Source organism: Carassius auratus, chromosome 9, assembly GCF_003368295.1.
Source record: "Carassius auratus strain Wakin chromosome 9, ASM336829v1, whole genome shotgun sequence".
Classification (NCBI taxonomy): domain Eukaryota; kingdom Metazoa; phylum Chordata; class Actinopteri; order Cypriniformes; family Cyprinidae; genus Carassius; species Carassius auratus.
Genome location: NC_039251.1, coordinates 2,074,418 through 2,100,339, shown reverse-complemented (window position 1 = coordinate 2,100,339; position 25,922 = coordinate 2,074,418). Strand labels below are relative to the sequence as shown.

General features: G+C 36.7%; 1 protein-coding gene across 2 annotated transcripts in view; it reads right to left on the bottom strand.

Annotated features, from left to right (window-relative positions):
• Positions 1 to 25,922, bottom strand: part of LOC113108178 (zinc finger protein GLI2-like) — a 72,380-nt gene that overhangs the window by 31,636 nt on the left and 14,822 nt on the right. For both annotated transcript variants that reach the window (XM_026271037.1, XM_026271036.1), the window contains one exon: positions 234 to 336. In XM_026271037.1, the coding sequence (XP_026126822.1) occupies positions 234 to 336 (103 nt within the window). The remainder of the gene's footprint in view (positions 1 to 233; positions 337 to 25,922) is intronic.

Genomic DNA, 25,922 nt, shown 5'->3' with positions numbered 1-25,922 from the left:
ATTTGTTTCGCAGTACTTGGACGTTTGCTTTCCATGTGCTGCACATCTACAGCTAGAGCAGAACAATCTTTCAGGCAGAAGACAAACAGATGTTCTGGACAAGACCTGACAACTACATGCTTTGAATCGGTGTGCTTTATATCGAAGATGACTCAACAGTTTGTATCTTGATTAATGATGATTCCATCAGTGCAAAGGAGGAAAATGAATGTTGAAGTGGCTACCAAACTTACCCATGTATGGGGTGAAGAGGATGTGGCTCGTAATGGTACCTCCCCTCGTGGTGGCGCATGTCGATCGGTATCGGCGTGTGGAAGGTTGAGAATAAGTGAGGAGCTAAGGAGTCAAAGACAGAAGAGAAGAAAGACAAACATGTCAACAGAGGCTAAAATACATTATACAAAGATGGCGTTTTGGGCAAAGCTGCTATTCCAAAAAAAATTAAATAATATAAACAATTAGTTTTATGCATTTATTTATATATTTGAAAGTTTTACTAGTTTTGTTTTAGCATTTTTAGTTTTTGTTCTTTTATTGCCTCTATAGTTTTTAATTCATTTTATTTCAGTTTTAGTTATTTTAGTACATCAAGTTAAATGTGCTAACTAGCTAAAATAAAATAAACGATCTTATTCTATTTCAGTGAATAATTTTATTTCATATAACAAATGTTTTTATGGTTTTCATTTTAGTTATAATAACCACGATTCGAACCACGCTATACAATCATTTTACACAATAATACCACAGAAAGAGAAAAAGAAATACATAAAATCTAGTTTTGAGCATATTAGAGTACAGAGTTGTAAGTTTAGCAACAGGTTAATGCTCTTTGTATGACAAAGTAGACAACAAGGCAGATTTAGACTAACTGAGCCACAGTCTGGCTCTCTCATCTCCAAGATAATTGTAAACTTTTGAACGGTTCCTAAATATTATTGGTCTTACAAGTGCAATGAGTGGATTACAGTTTCTCTAGATGAGTTTGTATTTGTCTGGGCTAAAAAAAGAGAGCCAAAACATGCTCTTCCTGTCATAAAATGGTTGATTGCTTTAAGGGGGTCTTGTAAAAAACCAACATGTTTTCATTAATGAGTGGAACTTACTTAAGGTGGTGGTTATAGATCTTTGAGTACTGTGTGTGTCTTTAATTTGTTATTACTGTTTGCTCTTAATGAGCTCCTAAGGCTATTTTTGGAGCGACTCATCATCTCATCTCCTGTGCGTGTCTGTCTGTGCCCATTCCTTGCCTGTATTAAAATTCTTGGGCATCACGTGCACCAGTGAGCCAGGCTTGACCTGAGAACAGAGACTATGGGGGTAAAGTCCTCAGATTATTATCTCTACCTGTAAGGAGATAAGGGTAGATGAGGGTGGGGAAGGGCCGCAGGGGCCACTTAGGGGCCCATCGGGAGGAGACCTGTATGAGTCAGCATTCCAGAGCTGCCACTCTCACTCCAATCATCACCGTGGCTCGCAAGCATGCATTATATATAAATATAGATTTTGGAGCGGCAAAAATAAGCACATTTCTGAAACCAAAGCTTTACAAAAAAAACAGTACATGTTATTGTACTTTGTGTGCTTGCATTCAATTTAAACGTCGGTATTTCCAGTGGAATTTGTCCTGGAAAAATGATCAACTCTTCAACTTTTTCATCACTGTCACTGCGGAAACTACAACTGACAGGTAACCAGGGCTATTTCACATTGGCAAAAATCCATCTCAACAGCTCCAAGTGACTGCATACTTTCAGGCTGTAGTAGTGCGTTTTTCCTTGCCAATTAGGTGGACTCCCTTTCCTTGGCGAGTTGGATATGGAGAGGCATTTTTCAAACCAGTGTGTAGGGGCCAACGTAATGAGGGTTTTTTGTGTAGGAGGATAAGCATGCATATACATAACATTCATTGATGCTTTGGCCAAGTGCACAGCATGTCAGCGCTTGAGTAAGCCTTTGGAAACTCATGGGATTCCTGTGTGTTTAAGCATAATGGGAACTGGTGCTGTAAAGTATGGAGAGTCATATATGAGCTAAAACACTTAAAAAGTTACTAAGAGCAGTTTTTCTTTTTTCCTGAACTAATGCAGTGATTCACATTAAACATCATAAAAATATACTGCAAAAGACCAAACGTCATGTGGCAACCTCTCCAAACACAACAACTATGCAGACATTAAATGAAAGACTTAATCTAGGATAAAGTAACTCAGACTCGAAGTTGGACAAGGCCTCATGAGGATGTAGAGGCAGGGACGGCCTGAGAGGGGCTTATTCCATCACCTAGACAGCGCCATTGTTCTTGGGCCAAAAGGAGGGCCAAGGTCCAGAACTCAGGAGGATACACACTACACAGGTGTGATTGTATGGTTTGACCCACTCTTTTTCCTATAAAGAACAACATGATACAGTGTGCTCCAACCAGTATGGAGCAAGTGGTTTAAAAGTCAAGGGGCTTGTGCATAAATATTCATCCCAAAACAGACTGGAGCCGTGTTCTTAAATTTTTTTTTTTTATATTTAAGAATGTTTTAATAGAAAGTCTTGAAAAAATCTTTCAATGTTTCATTCTTTGAAAAATTACAGACTTAATTCTTTTCTAAATGTATACTGACCTATTCATAATGCTGTCTTGTCTAATACAACAAAATCAATACTTTAATACACAGGTAATTCTTAAACAAGATACAAACCAAACCAAGCCAAAAACAAGTTAAATAGATGGATTAAATTAAAACCAGATTATTCTATTTTATAAAAGATTTTTAAAATCACAACATGTGGGCCCCATTATGCATCATATGGTTAATATTATTACATTAAAATGTACCAAATTACTTATGAAATTCATAAATGTAGACTTTTTTTAAAGGTCCAATTCTTGCAACTTTTGCCTCAAACTCTTAATTTGCTGCTTATTAGGGGTAAGGTAGTTGTTAAATTAATGTATTTTCTTTGTATGTGTGTGTGTGTGTGTGTGTGTATGTGTGTGTGTGTAAATACACACACACACATATAATGGCTGTAAAGGGCATATATGTTGCACGTCTAATGAAAAAACTCTGTGAGATGAATACGTTTCTTTTGTCCTCATTAGTAAGTCGCTTTGGAAAAAGGGTCTGCTAAATGACTAAATGTAAGTGTAATTTGTGTAGGACTAGGGATGTAGAATATGGTCATGCAGAATATGTGCTTTATAAACACTAATAAACAGCCAATATGATAATAACAGGCATGCTGATAAGCAACTAGTTAATAGTGAGAATTAGTCTCTATACTAATTCTAGAAAAACAGTATGTCCAGCTATAGACAGGTTCTAAAAACTGCTAGGGCAGAGCATATACACAAACTCATTGAAAATAACCAAAACAATCCAAGGTTTTTATTTAGCACAGTGGCTAAGTTAACAAATTACCAGACGCCACCTGATTCAAATATTCCACCAACGATAAATAGTAATGACTTTATGAATTTCTTCACTGATAAAATAGATAACATTAGAAATACAATAGCGAATGTAGATTCTACAGCATCTAACACTTCAGTTTCATCCATCGCACCCAAACATAAACTGCAGTGCTTTACAACCATAGGACAGGAGGAGCTAAATAAACTTATCACTGTATCTAAACCAACAACATGTTTATTAGATCCTGTACCCACTAAATTACTGAAAGAGCTGTTACCTGTAGCCGAAGAACCGCTTCTCAATATCATTAACTCGTCGTTATCTTTAGGACACGTCCCAAAACCATTCAAGCTGGCGGTTATCAAGCCTCTTATTAAGAAACCAAAACTAGATCCTAGTGTACTGGCAAAGTATAGGCCTATTTCAAATCTTCCATTTATGTCTAAAATTTTAGAAAAAGTTGTGTCTGCTCAATTGAGCACCTTCCTGCATAAAAATGATCTGTATGAAGAATTTCAGTCAGGTTTTAGACCCCACCATAGCACAGAAACTGCACTTGTTAAAATTACAAATGACCTGCTCCTTGCGTCAGAACAAGGCTGCATCTCATTTCTAGTCTTACTTGATCTTAGTGCTGCGTTCGACACCATAGATCATGACATACTCATAGATCGATTACAAAACTATACACGTATTCAAGGGCAGGCTCTAAGATGGTTTAGATCCTACCTGTCCGATCGCTACCATTTTGTTTACTTAAATGGGGAGTCATCTCATTTATCATCAGTAAAATATGGAGTGCCACAAGGATCTGTCCTAGGTCCCCTTCTATTTTCAATATACATGTTGCCCCTTGGTAATATTATTAGAAAATACGGAATTAGCTTCCACTGTTATGCTGATGATACTCAGCTATATATATCAACGAGACCAGATGAAACTTCCCAATTATCTAAGCTAACAGAGTGTGTTAAAAATGTAAAAGATTGGATGACAAATAATTTTCTCCAATTAAATTCGGATAAGACGGAGATATTAATTATTGGACCAAAAAACACTACACAGAATCTTGTAGATTACAATCTGCAACTAGACGGATGTACTGTTACTTCCTCTACAGTCAGAAATCTGGGTGTTATATTAGACAGCAATTTGTCTTTTGAAAATCATATTTCCAATGTTACAAAAACTGCATTCTTCCATCTTAGAAACATTGCCAAGCTACGAAACATGTTATCTGTTTCTGATGCAGAAAAGCTAGTTCATGCATTCATGACCTCTAGACTGGACTATTGTAATGCACTTCTAGGTGGTTGTCCTGCTTCTTCAATAAACAAGCTACAGGTCGTCCAAAATGCAGCAGCTAGAGTCCTTACGAGGTCAAGAAAATATGATCATATTACCCCAATTTTACAGTCTCTGCACTGGCTACCTATTAAGTTCCGCATCAGTTACAAATTATCATTACTTACCTATAAGGCCCTAAATGGTTTAGCTCCAGCGTACCTAACTAGCCTTCTACCACGTTACAACCCATCACGCACCCTAAGGTCACAAAACGCTGGACTTTTGGTAGTTCCTAGGATAGCAAAGTCCACTAAAGGAGGTAGAGCCTTCTCACATTTGGCTCCCAAACTCTGGAATAGCCTTCCTGATAATGTTCGGGGTTCAGACACACTCTCTTTGTTTAAATCTAGATTAAAAACACATCTCTTTCGCCAAGCATTCGAATAATGTATCTTTTTAATTGTGAGTGTAGTTGCTTCTGATCAAAGGTGCATTTTTATTCATTAGCTTGGGTTAAACTAATTTTACTTTGTTGGATCAACAGCTATGCTAATGATGTCTGTATTTTGTTTCTATGTTTTGCCACGGGATTCACATCCCGTGGTAACTAGGATTTACACAAGCTCCAGTCTGGATCCAGAACACCTGAGAAGAGATGATGCTGACCCTCAGAGGACCTCAGATGATGCTAACCCTGAATGAACAAACAGAACTAACAATTATTCCTAAATGTGTGACTTAATCATCTAATAACTTAATTAATAATATTGATAGTTCATCGTCTAGCTGACTACGTCTTGTATTATTATTATTATTTTTTAGTTTTTCTAAAATCCTGTCAAATGTGCACAAACTACTAGCTACTACTAAATATTGTAGAAACATAATTTTCTGTAAAGTTGCTTTGTAACGATTTGTTTTGTAAAAAGCGCTATACAAATAAACTTGAATTGAATTGAATTGAATATACTAAAGCGTTACCAACTTTTGAGCCATAAAATACCAACACCCCCACCCCAAAAAATTTAATAAATTGCAATACAATAAAAAAAATAAAAAAAAACTCCAATCCATCTACTAATCATTTTAAGTAGTTAGTACTGTGTTTTGGTTACGAAAAGTATTATTGTTTCAGTGCCCCATTATAATTCCTAAAATGTACAAAACATCCTGTCAGGACCTGGTGAGAACCAGGCATCCACGTTCGGTTGCAGGTCAGGATTAGCTTGTGGTCTGATGTCCTTTTAAAGACAATAACAGGTGGTAGACATTATCAACGGGTACTCAAAGTAGAGGAAAAACATTCACTTTTCATGTCCGAACGGAGCCGAGAGACAGCCGGCTTTGTACTGAGAGTTGCTCATCTTTAGAGGAAGCACTCAAGAACAATAATAATATCCTGAGAGGCCAGGCAGCAGCAGTGTAATTAAAAAGGCTTTTCTGTCTCGCTCCAGGAACAAGAGGGGAGCGAGCAGGAGGGAGTCGATTCAGACAGGAAATTCCAGCAGAATGGCCTGGCAAGGGGCCTAACTACACAGCACCATGCAAACCGCCCCACACCAGATCCCTAAGCTGCCTTGAACCCTGGGAAGCCGCAGGCCGAGCGGGAGCCACCAGTGGAGTCAGCCGATCCTGGTAGCATGCAATTTGTTCCCATTTTTGAACAATCTAGTTTGACCTTTCTTGACTTAATGTCACACATCATTGTGCAGCAGTACGCAAAATGCACTGGGGGAAAAAAGAGGCTTGTCTTCTCCATCCACCCTGCACCTGGGAAATGTCACACTGTATAACATCCCTATTTAGTCTGTGTTGATGGTTTTTTCCCAAGGCGTTAGTTGTGGCGGCAGAAGGATTTAGGGGTTTAGGGGAGAGCACGAAAACTGCTTCCAGCACTGAAAGGAAGTATTAAGTGAATGACTTTTCTTTTAACACCCCAGGGGCTTTGTAAAATGATACATTTCTTATTAATTGGGGATTTTGGCCAGGTAGATGAAGTTATGGCATCCATACCACAATCATAACTGGTATACAGTACCTCTTGTTAACTGTAGATCCTGTGCCAATTTAGAATATTGCAGAGTAGCTACTTGGTTTCTGTTAAATGGAAAAAGTACACATTTTAGTGCTTTTTTTGGTTGTTTACCAGCCTTAACCAGAAGTGCCCAAACCCAAGTCTCTATGCTATTCTGGTCTCTAGATATGGCTTCGGAGTAAATCAATAGGAATTTATTATCAGTCTGACACATTAAAACATATTAGCATTACATCAGTTCTTTTAGAGTGATAGTTTACATGATGTTACAATAAAAAATTATTTTACAGCATCTGCGCATCTTAATGTTAATCCTAAGCATTGTATTGTATACAAACAAACAATAAAAATTGCATTCAATTTGATAAAAAAAAATAATAATCAATAACCAATGCTGTAAAGAGCTACTGTGGACTGTTTAAAATATCTAATGCAAAAAAAAATCTTACTGATTCAAGACCTTAATGATCTGTCGTGCTTTATGTCATATGTTTGACTTATTTATAAAGGCTATTCAAAAAATTTTAGCAAGATACAAGTTGAATAATTAAGGTTTGGGAGTTATCCTGAATAATGAAATAACGGTTTAGTTCATAGCAGTACCTTTGTTTACAAAACCCTGTCATAAATACAGTAGCCCGAGATCCTCTGCAGTCCTTCCGTGCCTTTCCTGTTAATGTTTATAAAGCAGGGTCTCACTGGCTTCTCTCTGGCAGTCTAAGGCCATGTCAAACAACTGGCCAAATCCATCCAATCACTCACATCATTTCCAGCAAGCTGCTGGCCCTTATAAGCCCTGAGAGCTGAATGTGATTTATTAAGCCTCTCTGAGGCACTGGACTAGTTACCTTAATTGTCTCGATACTTCCACTGTGTCTCAGTCCTGGGACAAAGCTATCAGGACAGGGGGCACCAGAAAATAACCCCAATGCATCACAGTACAAGGTAAAGAGCTAGAGCTATGTTTGAGTGTGTGCTTTGCTACACATTAGCATGCTTCTGGTGTTTCAGTGCCAGTTAGATGATGATAAAAATCTCAGTAAGACTAATTACACATAAAGACTAATTACAAATAAAGCTAATCACTAACTTGATTTATCACGAGAGTCGCTAATCTTGTCAACAAAATTACAACCTTAGAGAAAAATAAATTAACTAAAATGTATTTGAAATACATTCATTTCATGCCAAGTATACTAAAAACATTTACATACTTATGTACTTAATAAAAAAAACTGCAGTTGTTCTATTCTGGTATACTTAAAGTCTGCTAAACTGGAACAACTAATTTTGTGCTTAATGCACTTTAATTGTGCAGAAGTAGTGCTGAAGTCCATCTAAAGATACACTGAAGTATGTTTGATTGTGCTAAAGTGGAACTATTGCAGGTACACTTCAGGTGCACTTTAAATATATGACATTTAAAGACTAATATTATTAAAAAACCATACAGTCCTCATCAACAGTGACATTAAAACACATTTTATTGTTAGTATTAAGAAATGTGAATTGTGCAAAAGTAGTTCTCCAAATAAAGTTTCATTTTACATTTTATATCAGTAAGTCTCGAGCAGCATGCCAGATATTTTAATAGATTTGAACTCTACTTAGGATGAAATAAATTTATTTAAAAAATATTACTTTTTTTTTTTTACTAGGGAACTACTGTTCAATTAAACTAAAGAAACAAACTAAAATGTTTGTGAAAGAAGTCTCTTATACTCTCCAAGGCTGCAAGGATTTATGATAAAATAAAATAAATAAATACAATTAAAACTAATTAACTAGCTAGCTAAATAATAAATAAAAATATTATGAAGTAAATCTGAAATTAAATAAAATACATGTTTGTTTGTTTTTTTTGTTTTTTTTAGATAGTTTACTCTTCTAATGAAAAATTAATTATTATAATATTTTAATTCTGTAATATATATTTTAAAAAATATTTGGCGCTCAAGAAGTATTTAATATTTTTATCAATATTAAAAAACACTGTCCTGCTTAATATTTTTGAGAAAACCAAAACAAAAAAAACAAAACAAAAATCAACAGCATTTATTTTAAATAGAAATCTTTTGTAACATTATTAATGTTCCTCCAAATTAATGCATACTTGCTTTGTAATTTTTGTTTTTTTTCAAAAATGCAATTTTACTATGAAATGGCAACATATTGAATACATTAAAGGATTTTTGCACCATAAGAAGAAGAAAAAAACATACACACGTGTCTTGTCAAGATTAAGTAAATACTTTTGGTTTATTATCTGCAGAGCTGTAGATGTTATGAGGTTGCAGATTGCCAAAGCCCTCAAAACCAAAGTTATTCATTTAAAAAGGGTGGATTAAAACAATCATACTGAAGATCTGACATCCATATAGCATGCCTCAAGATCTGATTGGATGAGAGGTTGCTGGGTCACAGCACTGATATTTGTGGTTTTCAAAATGGCACTTAGACATCCTCTTAAGAGCTACTTTGTGCCTTTGGTGTTTGCTGGAATTAGTGATTTAGTGCTCCTTAGAGTACACACTATCGTTCCTTACCCATGGAAACCCAGAAAACATCAGCTTAGTGTGATTGAGGGTTTCCAATACAGGCTCATGGCTATGCACTCCCTTAAGCTCTACAAATCTAAAAACGGAAAAGGGAGTTCATTTGAACATCTTCTCTTGGGAACGTTGGTCTCTGTGGTGTTTCAGGAGGCCCTTTGGCCTCTGAACCGTGGGCGATACAAAGGATGTCCATTAACACAATGGGTGTGCTAACAGTGGTCAGTGGTCAGTGGTCCACCAAAAGGTCTTTTACAAAGGAACGATGGCTGCGGAGGAAGTATTCTCACATCAAGACAAAACAGGGGCTCAAGAGCCACAGTGATTCATAAGAGGGAATCCCTGCTTGGGTTCACACCAAGGTGAGACCTTGTTATCCGAGATGTTGGGGGGAAAAAACAACAGTGAAGAAAAAGTCAACACTTAAAATTGAGATGACAGTTTCCCCGGTGTTGCATAAAGCAAGACCCACAATGACCCATTTCAAAACCCACTAAAACGTTTGACACTACCAGGAAAACCCAGAGTTGGACATAATCAATTTGGAGAATTTGCTTCCATAACATGTCCTCTACCTGTCAAGTATCACTCTTTTAATAATCATACATTTTTTGTGTTTTTTTTGTCCAATCAAAGACAGTCATTGGGAATTAGTGTTGTTTTGGATCCCATTGTCTTTCTTTGTACAAAAAACAAAAATATCCTATTTTGTGTTGTGTAGGGGGAAAAAAAAGTCATACATGTTTGGAACAAGTAAATCATTTTTAGTTTAACAAGACTTTTAAGCTCTGAGAGAGGTTTCCATGTGTGATAAGACCCAGTTAAGGTAATAGCCCATTTACACAAAACAGGGCCCTGACTCTCTCGCCAAACCTCGGCTCTGACTTCAACATCCTCTGGGGGAATTATGTGAAAGAATTTGTTGTAAACCCTTAAACTGAAAACATCTGTGAAGGCACTCTGTTATTGGTCTTGCGGATGCCTCAGTTGGGGGTCAGACAGGCTGGTTGGGGGCCCTCCATTTTCTGTTTGTACGCCTCGGGCCACAAACGCCAAGCAATTTTGTCCTTTTCATAAACCAAAGAAGCTTTGGTCCATTCTCCATTTTGGTCTTTTTGTTATTCTTCTACACCCAGGCAGTGGTCTTCCTGGCAGGCTGGAATGAAGTAAGCAATCGTAGCAAAACACTCATTCCTGTTACTCAGCATTTAACATCCTCTTTGTGCAGTTCCAGGTCACAATTGCTTTGCCTCAATGCCATTGACAATAAGACCCCTCATTAAAATTCTTTTCCATTGTGAATGCATCACTTCCCGTGGATGAAACTTCCCCTCTCGCTGCCATATCCCTGTGGCTCATGGCTTTCAGTGCTGTCCATTGCTTTTTACTCAGCCGTTTGGACCCTACATGCTTCAAAGAGGCCCGTCATTACCACCAGCGCCGAAATTGGCAGCGTTCTTTACTTTAACCAGAAGCGTCCTGGCTCACGATAACCGTCTCATGCCGTCATGCTGCGAAAGTGAGATGATTTATGGGCGGCTGCGATTTTTTTTTTACAACATTTACGACCAGGAGCGGCACTGCCAGCATCAGCGCCATTGGACGCATAGATAATGAACTGCAAGGAAACGTTTCCCAGCAGCCCTCCTCTTTTCTACGGATGAGAGGATTAGGCTCTTAATTAGTGCCTCCAAAGGGAAAGCTCAATTTACGGGATAGCAACAGAGTACCGGGGGGAGGAGGGTGCAGGAAAATGTCTAACAGGCTTGAATAGGGGTCTCCCATTAGAGAAGGGAAAGGGGGATGGGAGGATGAGAGACAAAAGGGGTGCATTCCTCCAGTACCATGATTCCCAAAGTTTTTCAAAGAAGGAGGGGGTACAACAGCCTCAAATTTCTGGATGATCCTTGAAAATAGGAGGTCATGGAGGTAATGAGCAAATTATCATAATATACCATATCACGATATAAGATTAAGATATAAGGTTAAACCATCCACAAGAGCAAAATTGAATATTATGGTACGAGTAAGTTTGTATATCATGGTAAAAAAAAATATCTATATTATCATATGATTTATTTTAAATAATGATAATTATAATAATAAGTATTATTATTATTTGTATATATCTTTCAAATATGTATATAAAATTACATATTTATAATGTATATATATATATATATATATATATAAATATTACTGTATTAATATAAATATATGTTATACATTTAACTTAAGTTAAATAATCTTTAAGAATATTCTAATATATATATATATATATATATTACAAATTTAATTTAAATTATACAATTAACTTATAATTTAAAAACTTGTTTCAATCCTTTTAATAATTATTTTAAATACTTTAAATATTTTAACAAATAAATATGAATTACTTAAAATATTATTATAAAAAATTAAAGTCATCATTAATGTTTTAATTTTTATTTTATAGATTTATGTATTTACTTACTTATTTTTGGAACTTAATAAATGTCAACCTAAAAGATTATTCACAACAAATTTATTCACAGCACAATTTCTACTGTTTGACACATTTCTGCCATCAGAGCTCATATATGACAACATCATACTGCCCAGCTGTACAAAAATGTCGGCTCTATTTAGGATAAGACCTGTTGCTGTAAAAATGGGGCTGAAGGGGGAAGCAAAGGGGAGCGGATCTGTTGTTTTCAGTTCTTTCCAGTGATGAGTAAGACTTAAGGAACCTATGTGTTTCTTTGTGCCATGCCGCCTGGTGCCCATAAATCATCGCGGTAGTCCTGTTCTATCCATTGAGTGCCCTTTCTTGTAGGAAACCTTTCAGTCAAGTCATGCTTTTCCCACCATTGTTCCCAATTTAGGGGTCCACCTGTTTACTACTTTTAGTGTTCTAAATGTTTACACAGGACCTTATCCTGCAAGGGTATTTTTTCAGTTGGCTTCTCCTAACCTGACCAACATGTTTTGGATGCTGAACGTGTAATTTAAGTGGTTAGGATGAGCTTTACATTAATACCTATGTACAGAATGAATACAGCTCCAGACAAAATTTTAATGAATGTTTAAACATGTCAGCTTTAAATCCTGTTCATTTTCAGTCAAAGATCTCACTGTAAATAAACTAATCCTATGTTTTGGTGGTTGCTGAGGTGAACTCAGGTAAAGAGGCACTAGAGAGCAGCTCTAATGCAAGGGTCTCATGAATGCAACGCACACAGAGCAATCTGCTAGCCTCCCCCATACCTCTGAAACCACGCTTTGCTAAAGTGTCTTTCTAACAGACTGCAACTGAAATGTTTACTTGGCGGCAATGAAAGCATAAAACTAAATAAACAAGAACCCATGAGTAACACATGTAGCTTTTTTCCTACCCACACTGGAAGGGAGGTCAGAGAGGGGAGACGTAGGGAAAATGTTAGTCTATATGTCTCATCTCATTGAAGTCTAAACGAAAGAACACAAACAAGACTAATTAATGAGAGTGCCTCGTCATTGTGAATAACTAATAATATTTGGCTGGACTGACTGAAGCTACAAGTTGCTACTGTGTGGGGCCATGTTTCAAAATAAAATAAAAAAATAAAATAAAATAAAATAAAATAAAATAAAATAAAATAAAATAAAATAAAATAAAATAAAATAAAATAAAAATATACTTAAAATAAAATATACTTAAAATAAAATATACTTAAAGTAAAATAAAATATACTTAAAATTGTAAAAAAAAATTGGTTTAATGAGTAATAATATGTGGCTGACTGAAGCTACAAGTTGCTAATGTTTGGGGCACTGTTTCTCTAAAGCATCCTCAATAAAAAAATTTTTTTTTAAAATAAAATAAAATAAATATATAAAAAATAAATGTAAAAAAATAAATAATAAGAAGAAAAAAATAAAAATAAAAATCACATGTTTTACATAGATAAATAAATAAATCTGACTGCAGATTGCCCAAATGCAGAAAATAAAATAAACTGGAGTGTGCCTACAAAGACTTAAAATGCTATCTGCATTGGCAGTTCACTGTATTTCAGAGCAAACTTGGCCTAATTTTTCGTGCACACCCCTGAGACACTTTTAGTGGTATCTTGTATCAAAGCTATAAGTTCAAAACATCCATGTGTTTAACTTCGGGACAAAAGTCAACTGCGAGTCTACTAGATTTTGTTCACACACTCATTTAACTCCTCTTAGAGCTCTTGTAAATATTGTCAGACGAGCAGAAGCTTGCCTCTGTCTGTCTCTCAGAGAGCTCTCTACACAGGGCAATATTTATCTTAGTGCAGGCTGCAGGGAGGGCTAAAGCACAAGAAAGGGGTCTAGGTAAACACTTCAGAGGGGTCTGAGACGGCCCTCCAACACTTTACTGAAAAGTGCCAGTGACTGACCTCACAGCTCTATGGCACGGTGCTAACTAGGACAGAGACAAAGCGGGCAAACAGCCAACTGTTTGAAGATAGAGCCTGCAGTGCTAAATAGGGGACGGGAGGATGGGGGCAGAGGAAATGCCAAAACTCCACTGAAGCTGTAATTTACAGCATTAGAGCGTAGCATTAAGACAACTTGTGCTTCTCCCAATGTAGTGGTTACAGTCTTAACTTGTCCAGGTCACGTTTCACCCCACAAAACAACTACACAGATCTCTGGAATATTTCATTTCAAGTGGGTTAATAACCACATCATCTACCTAATTCTCATTACCACAATGCAATAAAAAAAATCACATAAATACTACAAAAACAACAAAACCCAATTACATCATATTTAAAGCAACAAAACATGTATTAACTGGTAGCAGTAAAACTATAAAGAAACATGTTGTTAATTGAAATAAAGCTGAAATACAATAAAATATATATTTTAGATGAAAGACCTAAATGAAACAATTAAAAAAATGTTTTGAAATGATGCATTTGCAAGTTTCAGCTAATTGAAAGAAATTAAGTTTGAATTTAAAAATGTCTAATTTAAAACATACATCACACAACAATCACATAAAAAAAAACTGATTTATGAAAATATAATTTATTTAAAAAAGGTATTTTATGTGCTTTTGTATGAATATATCATAGTGAAATAAGTTAAAAGAAGTGAAGTGAAATATATATAAATGAGTGAAATACCTGTATGCATTACGGTAATGAAAAAAATGCAACAGCCCTAAAAAATTGTGCACAAATTCATGTAAAAAAATATGCTCTTAATTTGCTATAAATTTCGTAATGATTTGTTGCAGGTCTGCATGAGGTTCACCTGTTCAAAGTCAAATATAAAAATAAGAAAGCTTTAAACTGTATATGGATGTCTTTTCATTCTACGTGGTCAAACCTTACACCTACAGATAAAACTGACAATCACAACTATCAGAACATCTGTGTGATAAAGATTCGTTTAACTAAAGTCTGCAATTAAACCTTTCTGAATTACTCCGTTATCATTACCTGTGGTCATAGAAACGATGAAGGAGTAAAATTTGGATTGATAATTGTCAGCAATTAGCTCAGTGCATAGAAAGAGAAGACAAGATTCAAGATATGTGTTGTGAATACTTAAAACAAGTGGAGACTAAAAGCCACTGGTCACAGCCTGACAGCCGGGAAGAGCAGTACAATGCACTCTGTCTGAGCTAAGAGGCAGGTCATTAACACATAATAGAGAGGGTGTCACTTTAGACACCTTAATTTGATAATTAGTGACAGGTAAAATTACACTATTGAAAGGTGACAGAATAAGGGATAGAAAAGTTTTCTGTGCCCTCAGCCAGAAAGTCACAATGAAACGCTTCAGCCTGCCTTTTCTATAGTATCTAAAGTAACAAAACGCAACACCAGCTGATTTACCAGAATAAAATGACTCATATGGAGACTGACTCCCGACTGAGGATTTTTCCTGCAGGGCAGCACATGAGCCTAATTTTTTTTAATGCATCTTAAAACATGGAACCCAAATTTCGCATTCATCGCTCATGACGGCTTTGATGAACCTTTTGTTCTGCATCAGCTTTTGTCAGTAGGCCAAAAATCTAAATGACTACCAGAAGTTCTCTCTTACAAAGATATTTAGACAGTAATCAAAGCGCCTCAAAATGTTCCTGTTTTCCATTTAGTTCACTAAGGAGGGTGTTTCAACTCCTGTTTTTATTTCTTTTGTGTTTTAACACAGTATAGCTAATCCAAAAATCACCATTTACTCACCACCACGTCGTTCCAAACCTATATGACTATTTTTGTGGAACATGCAATGAAAGTCAATGAGCTACAGTTGTTTTCGGTTCCCACTGATTTTCATGGTTTTGAACAAAAACATACCTCAAAGTATCTTTTTTCATGTCCCACAGAAGAATGTGTTTACAAATGTAAACAGAGACGGCAATTAGAGTAGCACATCCACACACACAAAATAAACATCTGGTCTTCTAACTTCTGTCGCGATCGAAACGGTGGCGTAAAACGGAACCATGCTTTACGGAGAAATTTGATTAAAAAGCTGCTCTCCTCTCTCACAAAGTAATCTCAAAGGGCATTGAAGTTTAACAGTTGGCGCCGCCTTGATGAAGATACACATGTGCCACAGATGTATTCACATCCACGAGCTGATCCTTCAATGACTATCAGATGGTGCTCCTGCATCACTTTTTGTTTCTGGACTGCTAAAGTCTCAGTTACAGTGAGCTGATATGACATGGGTACACAGTACAGGGTATGAAGTTTAGAGAAAGAATGACAGAATGAACCATAGACAGATAAAATGAATGAAAAATTATAGGGCAGGGGGCGATATATCTAACGATATGGTCATGCGCATCTAGTCAGTAAATCTGGTTCTGTGCTAAATCGCCATCACCTGCTTTCAAATGGAGCAGCATTTAATAGACAAAGCCGTAGATCACTGACAAGCTACGCAATATCGCGTTCATTATCGCCTTTGATGAATACGCAATATGAACGCGATATTGCGTAGCTTGTCAGTGATCTACGGCTCTGTCTATTAACTGCCGCTCCATTTGAAAGCAGGTGATGGCGATTTATCGTTAATCACGGAACCAGATTTACTGACTAGATGCGCATGATCATATCGTTAGATATATCGCTCCCAGCCCTAAAAAATTACAGAATAGACAGAACGATAGAATTATAATTGACAGAATGATAGAGCAACAGATAGACAGACAGAACAATATAGAGACAGACAGATGGACAGATAAACAGATGGAGGAATGTGAAATCAAATAGAATGGACAATGGATGGAAAGAAGAAGCATTAAATAGAACAATCGATAGACAGAATGGAGTCGAGTGGAATGAACACTGGAATGTGTCACACTGAATATTCTTCTGTCTGAGCACATTATCATTAGCAGTTACAGCCAATTACAGCATCTCCGAGAATCTGACAACCTTCCATCTCAAAGCCCCGTGAGGTGTCAGAACTGGGCTACACAAACAGACAAGAACACAAGGTCTATTTAGGGGGGATATGCAGGCTCCATTTCCTCAGTTAGCATGAACACACCTGCAATAACACATTTCAGCCATGCCTTATTCCAGGTGATTTGTCATACGTTACCAAATATAGCCTCTGATAACAGTAAGCACACTGCTTTAAATCGAAAAATTACAAATGTACAGGTTGTATAGGTATGTGGTGTTAGATATACAAAAACACATTTATTGCTCATATCTATAAATCCTATAAAATATTGAATAAATAAATATAAATGGCTATTTTTTAATTCTATATTTTATACAAATGGAAAAAAAAAAACTAAAACCTTAAATTGTAAATGCTACAAATTGACTTTGGCATCGTACTAGCATTATGTAAAAAAATATATATATTTTTAAGAAAAAATATGCCATATCAACTGATAGCATGCAAGCAAGCAATTAATAAATAAACAAATAAATAAATGCAGATATGATAACATTCATTCGTGGTATGAAGTTCAAAGGAAGTCTCGGGAACGTGCTTTGCTTTGTTAAATAATTTCCCATAGAAATCCATCATCAGCCTTTAAGGCAAATCAAAACACTTCTGGATTATATCTGTGCGATGACACAATGGAGGCCTGGTCTGTATGCCTGTGGTATTCACTGACTGCTTAAATTAGATAAGAGAGAGCATATTTACACTCGCGCCCAACACTACAATTCAGTCTGTCAGTGACAAGGTCTCAGTCAACACGGCTCTCAATCCATTTAGCTATTCTGTGGCTACGCAAACAATGCTATTGTAAAGGCAGTGATGTTTATGCTGTGAAGTGGTGGGTTGTGTGGGAGAAACTATGTTCCTTTTTCACCTCCTGCTCTTGGCAGAGCCGGCACAGCACCCTCTGTCTCCAGACGCCTCTATGTCGCTCCCAGCAGGACGAGACTCGCTTGACAGAAGACAGCGTTACCTGGACCAGACTGCTAAATGGCTATGTCCCAAAAAACAGCGTATAACTAATGAATATACATAAAGAATTAAAAGAACGTTACAGAAACATGATTGGGGGGGGGGGGTGACAAAACAGGAAAAAAGTTATATTCTTTGTTCTCTCATCTAGTACAATCGAGTCGAGTACAAATGTAGTCAACGAAAACATAGTAAACGTTTAAGTGATAACTTAAACTCACCAAGACTTTTGATCAAAAATACAATAAAAACAGTTATGTTGGAAAATATCACGTTTGATCTCTCCATAAAGATATTTCTCTTCTACAAACCTGCCAAAATTCCATAATTCACTGTACAAATATCTGACCATTCTGACTGAGCACAACTTGCTGTCTGACATTTACTCTGCTTTCTGTTACATTTGGATCTTTCATACTCGTGTTGATACCTCCATGGCTCTATGCCACGTCATGTCAAGTGCAGGTCTAGTTTATTCCATCATGCCGTCTTAGTCAAGGATAAGATACTATTCTACTGGATCCACGTTAAACCACTCGGCTCCAGGAAGAGGAGGGTTAGCGGGAACACTGGGGCTGGGAACAAGTCCGTATCTGCTGGTGCCTTGGGATGACCTTTTTTCTCTTTGAAGCACAAACCAAGAATGCACAGTTTACATTGTGGGAAATTACCTAAGCCACAACGGAGTTCAAATCCACACCAATTTATACCTCGAGTATCAGATGGACCCTGAACTTGGACTTTGCATGACCAAAAAACCCGCTTTCTCAACCATCTGGGTGTGTAGGCTGTGGTTCCAGCCAAATAAGTATTCATTTCATTTGGAAATCGTGTCCATTTTCCACTTCTTCTCTTAACATCAGCCAGACTTATTTTGGGAAAAAATTGTTTTAAGAATGATTGAGACTATATGCCTCTGGCAGCAGTGTGAGCTGGCTTTTATAAGAAGCAAATGAGTAAGGAAACATTTTGATTCCATTTCCCATGTACAAGCTTTCAAAATTCCAAAAGAGTTTGGTCTCTGGCAGCTTTTCCTTGCTGCCCACAGGCCACACAGAAAGAGAGGAGTGAGCAGTATATATGATACTGTACATCCTGTGACTTCCTCCAGAGACCAATGCTTCAGCAAATCTGAGCAAATAGCCATCCATGTATTATTTTCTTAACATTATTTTCCCTGCCATTTTGACCAGCAGGTTTACAGACACTTGTTCTGCAAATCAAACAGATCTGCAAAACGGAAATTCAAAGAGCCAGCTAGCTAACATGGCAAGCCCCACGTAAGGCTTCAAATTTCTTCTTACAAATGAAGAAAAGTGCACAGCAGACATTTCTGATTTCCCCCTTTAGCTTTTAAACAATCTTCTCTTTGAAAAAAGATTTAGTCTAAATGGATTTGTTCTTTCATCAATTATTCGCTCTTATATGACTTACCTGACCTGGTCAATTTTTTATCAAAAGGGATTTTATCTGAAATATCTTCATTTGTGTTCCGTAGATGAACGAAGGTCTTATGGGTTTGGAACGACCTGAATTAACAACACCATTTTCATTTTTGGGTGAACTTACCCTTTCAATTTCAGCTGGTTTCTAAACAAAAGCTCAATTATGATTTCAGAACAACTCTGACTTTGCCATATTAATGTTATGGACCACTTTATTAATCAATGAATGAACACCCTCATCACTGAATCAGTTTGCCAAACTATCCAAGTAAGAATACGGTCCACCTACATTTAGTAATTCAATGAATGGTGAAAAGAGCTGCATCATGCTTCTGTGCAACTGTCTGTCCACCAGCGGTCGGAGGATTCCTCTGTTTGTTATCACTTGACCGACTGCATTTACACAGTCAACCCCCGCTGCTTATTTTGCTGGTTGCACAGTTTACTATAGCGCGTCTAGGCCCTGTCCTTGGAGTGTGTCCAGTAATGACTACTACTGTCGGCCCCCCCTCCGTCTGTCTTCAACGCAGGACAACCTGCTGACACACCAACCGCCAATCTGTGGGAAATCTTTTCCTGGAAAGCAGCACATTACAGAGGCTCTGCAGCTGTGCATTTAACTGTATTAATAAATATGCTTCTAGATATTATATTTAACATTCATTTCTGTGCAGACCTCCTACAATGTTGAGCATTCTGAAAAAAATTAAAAAAATAAATAGTTGAATGTCTCTTGAGCTGCTTGATAAAGGCTTGAAGAGTGCTAACTGACACTTTGCTAATCTCCGCCCCTCTTGGTTACCGTTGCTAAAGCTTCTCACAGTCGACTGAATGGAAAGAAGCCTCATCTGGCAGCAATTACAAGTTAAAACATTAGTATAAGAGGAAACTTTTTTTTTTTTTTTTTAAGAACATACTCACTACGTATAGTACTGTTCCTGTAGGGACATTTTTGTTTTGACTTTTTTATATAAATGAACTAAAATCAATATTGATAACATTTAAATGCTACAAGTAAATGTATTTATTGCAAAATTACAACATACAATATAGAAAAAAAGTATACTGAGTAATTTAATAACACTATTCAAATGTTCTTTTTAGGAACTCTATTATCTAATATTGTTCATGTAAAAAAAAAAAAAACGATATACACCTGATATTAAAATATGTTTTTTTATATATAAATGACAAAAGGAAAACTAAAATCCACTTGAAAAATATATTTAAAATATTCAAATGCATTCAGTCATTTTTATAAAAATTACAGTTAACATCGTATTAAATTTTTGTTGCTAAACAATAACTTTAAATCAGGTATTTTAAGGTGAAACATGGAAAAAATAACTATGCACAATTAAATATCAATCAAATATCAGGGAATGTGATACAAAAAATTTTTTGCATCTCTAAATGCCTGTAGCTGCATCTAAGCCGAAATAAAAATGCATCATTAACAAATCTTTAAAAAGGGCTTTTCGTATCATTAAGCAACCACAAAAAAGGCTTGCACATAGTTTTTGTACTGTAAATGATGAAGGAGTGTTATGAAGTGAATATTGTCTTTGTTTATCCTCCGTAGATGTCTGTAACACTTCAGAAATGCTCTTCCGGTCATGCTTCACTGGGCTGCGGGTCTGGCTCAGGGTTGTGTGTGGGTAGAAGTTCACACCCTGTTCTCATTAACGACAGTCCAGATGTGTTCGTTCACTGGACACTACATTTCATTCGATAGATAGATAGATAGATAGATAGATAGATAGATAGATAGATAGATAGATAGATAGATAGATAGATAGATAGATAGATAGATCTTTCATTTACAGTAAAGGGACCAACAAAACACCTGTGTGAGAGCGAGTCAACACAGCCTTTGAATCCACACAAGGAAACATAAAAAGGATGGAATTATCTCAGAGTTTGAAGTTAGGACTAAACGGTGCATGCTGGGAATGGCACGCTATTAAAAAAAAAAAAAAAAAAAAAACAGAGCAGGGGAGTGGGCTAATCCCCCGAAGCATCCATATATTGCTCCTTACTCGTCTCCCACTGCTTGTAAACGGCCTGGAATGTAACATGTTGTCTTTGGACCCCGTGTGTGTAGATGTCTCCAGTATAGAGAGATTTATGTGCACAGAGTCGCAGACGTTGCCTAAAGCTCCCTCTTTTTGACTTTTAACAAGGGGCTTTGAAGCAAGAGTAGAGCCTTCCAGCATTAAAGTAATATCAGAGGCACATTCTTTCATTCCTTAGTCAGTTATGCATTGTATCTTTGTGTGGCGGCTGTATCTTTGTCAACGCGTTATGTCTGGCAGATACAACATCTGAGAAATGGGTCAAGAAGAGTTTGCCTTTGCCCTTGTAGTAGTCAATCTTCTCTCGTGCAAAGTTTGCGAGGCATAAGAGCGCATTTTAAAAGAAGCAGTACTTTCAGAGCACTTTAAATATTCCTCAGAACTCAGATGTTAACAGTATACATATATTATTCTTTATTTTCAAGCACACTAATGTTCGAAATACACCAGACATTTTTAACATCAAACTGTCGAAAAGTAAAAAGACTAAAACCCATGTGACCGAATTCAACTCAAAAAAGGGAAAAAGTGCACTGGACTTCCTCTTTCCAGTCTGGTTCTGTATGTAGGGCACAACTTCTCTGACTTTTACTTTCTTTAATGAGTGTGGAAGGGAACGGAGCTACTTCTTCAACTTCTTGATCGAAATCTCATGTTTTTCAAGTAGACTTTATGCCACAATCAAATGCCTGTGGACTCTTCGAAAAAACAAAATCAAGACATCCCCCTGCTTTCACTTACCATATCTAATCTTTAAATCCCCTTTTGGGGCTGGTCAGTCCCCCATGTGAAATTTAAGATGAGGAGAGCAAGGGGATCTTGGAAAGCCATTTACTTAACTGTTTATAAAAGCCACATGAAGGAAACTTTGCACAAATCCCCTTAACCGCTGGTGAAAGAGCCTGTTCCTACATGGACTGAATGAACAGCGAGTACAAGAGCGCGACTGGAAACGAACAAAATGGAAAGAAATATGAAGCAAACTATGCACCGATAGCAATAAAGTGATCTCTTCGTTTTTCTTGCCAAGGTAGGATCGAGGCTAGGTGCCTTTACACCGTTTTGGTCACCTTTTGGGAAGCCGAAATGGAAGTGTTTCCCACTTCAAAATGATACCAATCTTCTGCAAAGACTGCAGTCTGTTCCAGATAGTGGGCGGTCATACATCTGACAGGAAGAAAAAATTAGACTCAGTCAATAGGCCTTCCTGTAAGCTGCCTGCATGACTTCTCGGGTGTCGGGCAATGGTGGTGTCAGTATTGACTGAGATAGTTTCAAAACCAATACAAAGAGTGACTATTTGCTTCATGCACTAAATTTGAAGGGTTTGTGCTAGTTTAGTTCATGGCAGCGTTATGACATGAGTAAAGCCAGCTGCACACTGGACAAAAAGCACCGCAACTCCAGAAAACTTTGTTCTCAAGTTCAAGGCGGCTGTCCAAAAAAGGGAATCTAATCACCATACAGGCCAAAGTTCACTTCAGGAATGAACAAAGTAGCATAAGTGAGAGGCACAGAGTAATGACTTGAATTTCACCACAACATGTTGTTGTAAAGCTAGAAACAATTGAATATAAGTCATATAAGATACTTTTTATAATATTTGTACCTTTTTTTCATCATTTTGGAGAGTGTTACAGAAAAAAAAACATCACATTGTGTGTTCCACAGAAAAAAGAACAGTCACAAAAACTTACCATACTTCTAAGACATTACAAATCGGTTCATGCGAGACAAAAAACCTACAACCAATATAAATGTGGCCTGCTCCTGCTATCCTGTCAGAGATCCCCTTTCACTGGAACAGAAAACTCACTGCAGCGGAAGGGCCTCATTTAGAGACACAGAAAGGCAAGGCAGAGGGGGAAAAAGAATAAATCCCTTTCTCAGGAAGATTAGTAGCTGTCCCTTTAGAGTGGGCTGTGGATGGAGCAGCTTTTCAAGCCACATTTTTCTCTGCCAGTGTCTTGACCCCCGGTGCATTGCCTCTCTCCCCTGGGCTGCCCGCTGTACTGCTCTGCTCCTCCCACCCAGCCTCCCTTCCCCTTCTTCACCGTCTCTACGGAGACCTAATCAGGAGGGATAAAGAAATACCTCTCTGAAATGGTGCTGGAGACCAATCTAGAAGCGATTTCACTAATGTAAAAAAGGTGATTCTGAGCTGGAAAAATCAACTCCGCCTGCTTATACTGAAGCAGGAACCAGCAATGTCACAGCGCAGGAGGTGGGATAACATCTTGAAAAATGTATCACGGTTTGTTTACACAAAAATATTAACCAGCAAAACAGTTTTCATCATAAATAAGATTTTTTTTTTTTTTTTTTACTTGAGCACCACATCAGCATATTTGAATCATTTCTGAAGAATCATGTGACACTTAACCACTGTTGGGAACGTTACTTTAAAGTAATTAGTTATAGTTACTCACTACTTGTTCCAAAAAGTAACTGAGTTAGTAACTGAATTACTCTATAATAAAAGTAACTCGTTACCAGGAAAAGTAACTATTTGCGTAAATGTAAAAAAAAAAAAAAAAAAAAAAAAAGTTGCTATATGTCAAATAATTTAAAATGTAAAAAAAAAAAAAAATTTTTTGAGCAGTTTTCACAAGTCAGTTAGAAAAAGTAGAACAGACAGGTGTTCGTACATAACTTTCAATATTTATTGCACGTCAATAGACAGCAAGAGTTTTATCCTGCACTTCCAAGTATTATCTTTGTAAGAAACATGTTTTTGTCCACTAGCTTTGTAGATGCGTGTGGCACATATTACATGTACACATTACATGCACGTTCTTGCCTTTAACCACAATGAATTTGAATTAGTGCTAATATCTCCACCTTGAAAATACCAATTTTTCATCGGATTGCTCCTGACTCGCTATCTCTGCTGCTGCTGCAAATCTCGCGTGCGTGCGTGTGTGTGTATGACGCCACTGGCTCTGATTGGCTACCATGAAAGACATGACTGCCTTAATCAATCATAATTGCTTATCTCGTTATTAACCCACCTCCTCACTCGCTGTGTGAGTCAGGGGTGCGTTCAGATTACATAGTTTATTAAATCAATGCATAGTAACGCACCACATTTAACATCCAGTAATGTAAACGGCGTTATAATGACCTGAAAATAATTAGTTAGATTAACGTTACCCCGTTACTGAAAAACAACGTCGTTACCTAACGCCGTTCTTTTAAACGCCGTTATTTTAAACATTGCACTTAACACTGGAGTAACGGCTGCTGACAATTCAGCTTTGCCACAGGAATAAATTACATGTTCAAATATATTAGAATAGAAAATGATTATTTAAATTTTTAATGATATTAATGTTTTTGTTGTATTGTGATCCAATACATGCAGCCAAGCGAACCGACTTGCGTTGGATCATGTCAGGACAAATTAAATCTGAGAACACTGGTTTAAATTGGTCTTGAACTGGTGGGAAAGAATGTGCTGTGGCTGGAGGAAATTCTTTGCAGATTTTCCTTTGAAACCCTGACACCTTTCCTTTTGCCTGCTCTGTATCATGTACCTACACCGAGCACACAATGTTTCGAGGTACTGAACAAAAGTTGGACCGTGCAGCTAATAAATCTTGTAGATCCCCTGTAACCACTAAACTGACCTCAATAAAACTAATTCTGCACCATAAAAGTCTGAACAAAAAGCTGTAAATAGACATAAAAGTGAGATGAAACAAAAGGTATTGAATAGCTCAGAAATGCTTTAAATAAGTTGAGCCGTGCTCCTGGAGATCTCTCGCCCTGCAGGATTCAGATCTTCTAACTCTAGTCAAACACACTTGACTCAGAGAATCCAAGTCTTCAGATTCATTGGCAATTACAGGCAGGGTTTGAAATAAACCATGCAGAGAGGCAAATCTCCAGAGACAGGACGGAGTGCATGTGGGTAACTGGCCAAATGTTTTTGCAGAAGAACTAAGCATTTTTTCATATATTGCATTTGTTGAATTAATGAATTGCTTTTCAGAGTTTAAGGGTTAGTATCAGTCATGTCTTTCCTTATGTTGTTCCAAACCCATATGACTAACATTCTTTTATTGAACACAAAAGCAGACTTTTTAAGGAATGTACTGGTCGTTTTCAGGATTCATAAATGACTCAAAAGCACCATTTAAGTTGTTCATACAATATTGTGCACTATATTTAATGCCTTCTGCATTCAAAATGAAATGTATGTGTTAAAAAAATGTCTTGTTAAATGCTCACAGATACACAGGATGTACATGAGTCAGAAACCCTGCTGGAGAAACCCAAGAAAAGGTTATGTATGATTTGAATCATTCGGACCAGTTTATGATTCATTGAAAAGATCAGACTAATAAGAATCATTTGTTCAAGAATTGGGCATCGATTCTTTTCTCACAAACAAGTTAAGGAGAGCTAGATTTTAATAAGTTAACAACGAACTCAATTTTCATTCATATGGACCATTTAAATGATAATATTTGAAGCCTAAAAGCTTAAAATATTCATGTTTAGAATAAAACCATGGCATTCTTTCATTTTACTTTCCTTTTGTTTCAAGGAAGAAAGAAAGTCAAAGGTCAGGAATGACATCAGGGTGAATAAAGGAAAACAGAATTAAAATTTATTGGATGAATCATTCCTTTCATACTTAATTTTATCCTTAATGAAAAATCACATTGACTGCAAAAAAAAAAAAAAAAAATATAGACATAATAATTAACAGT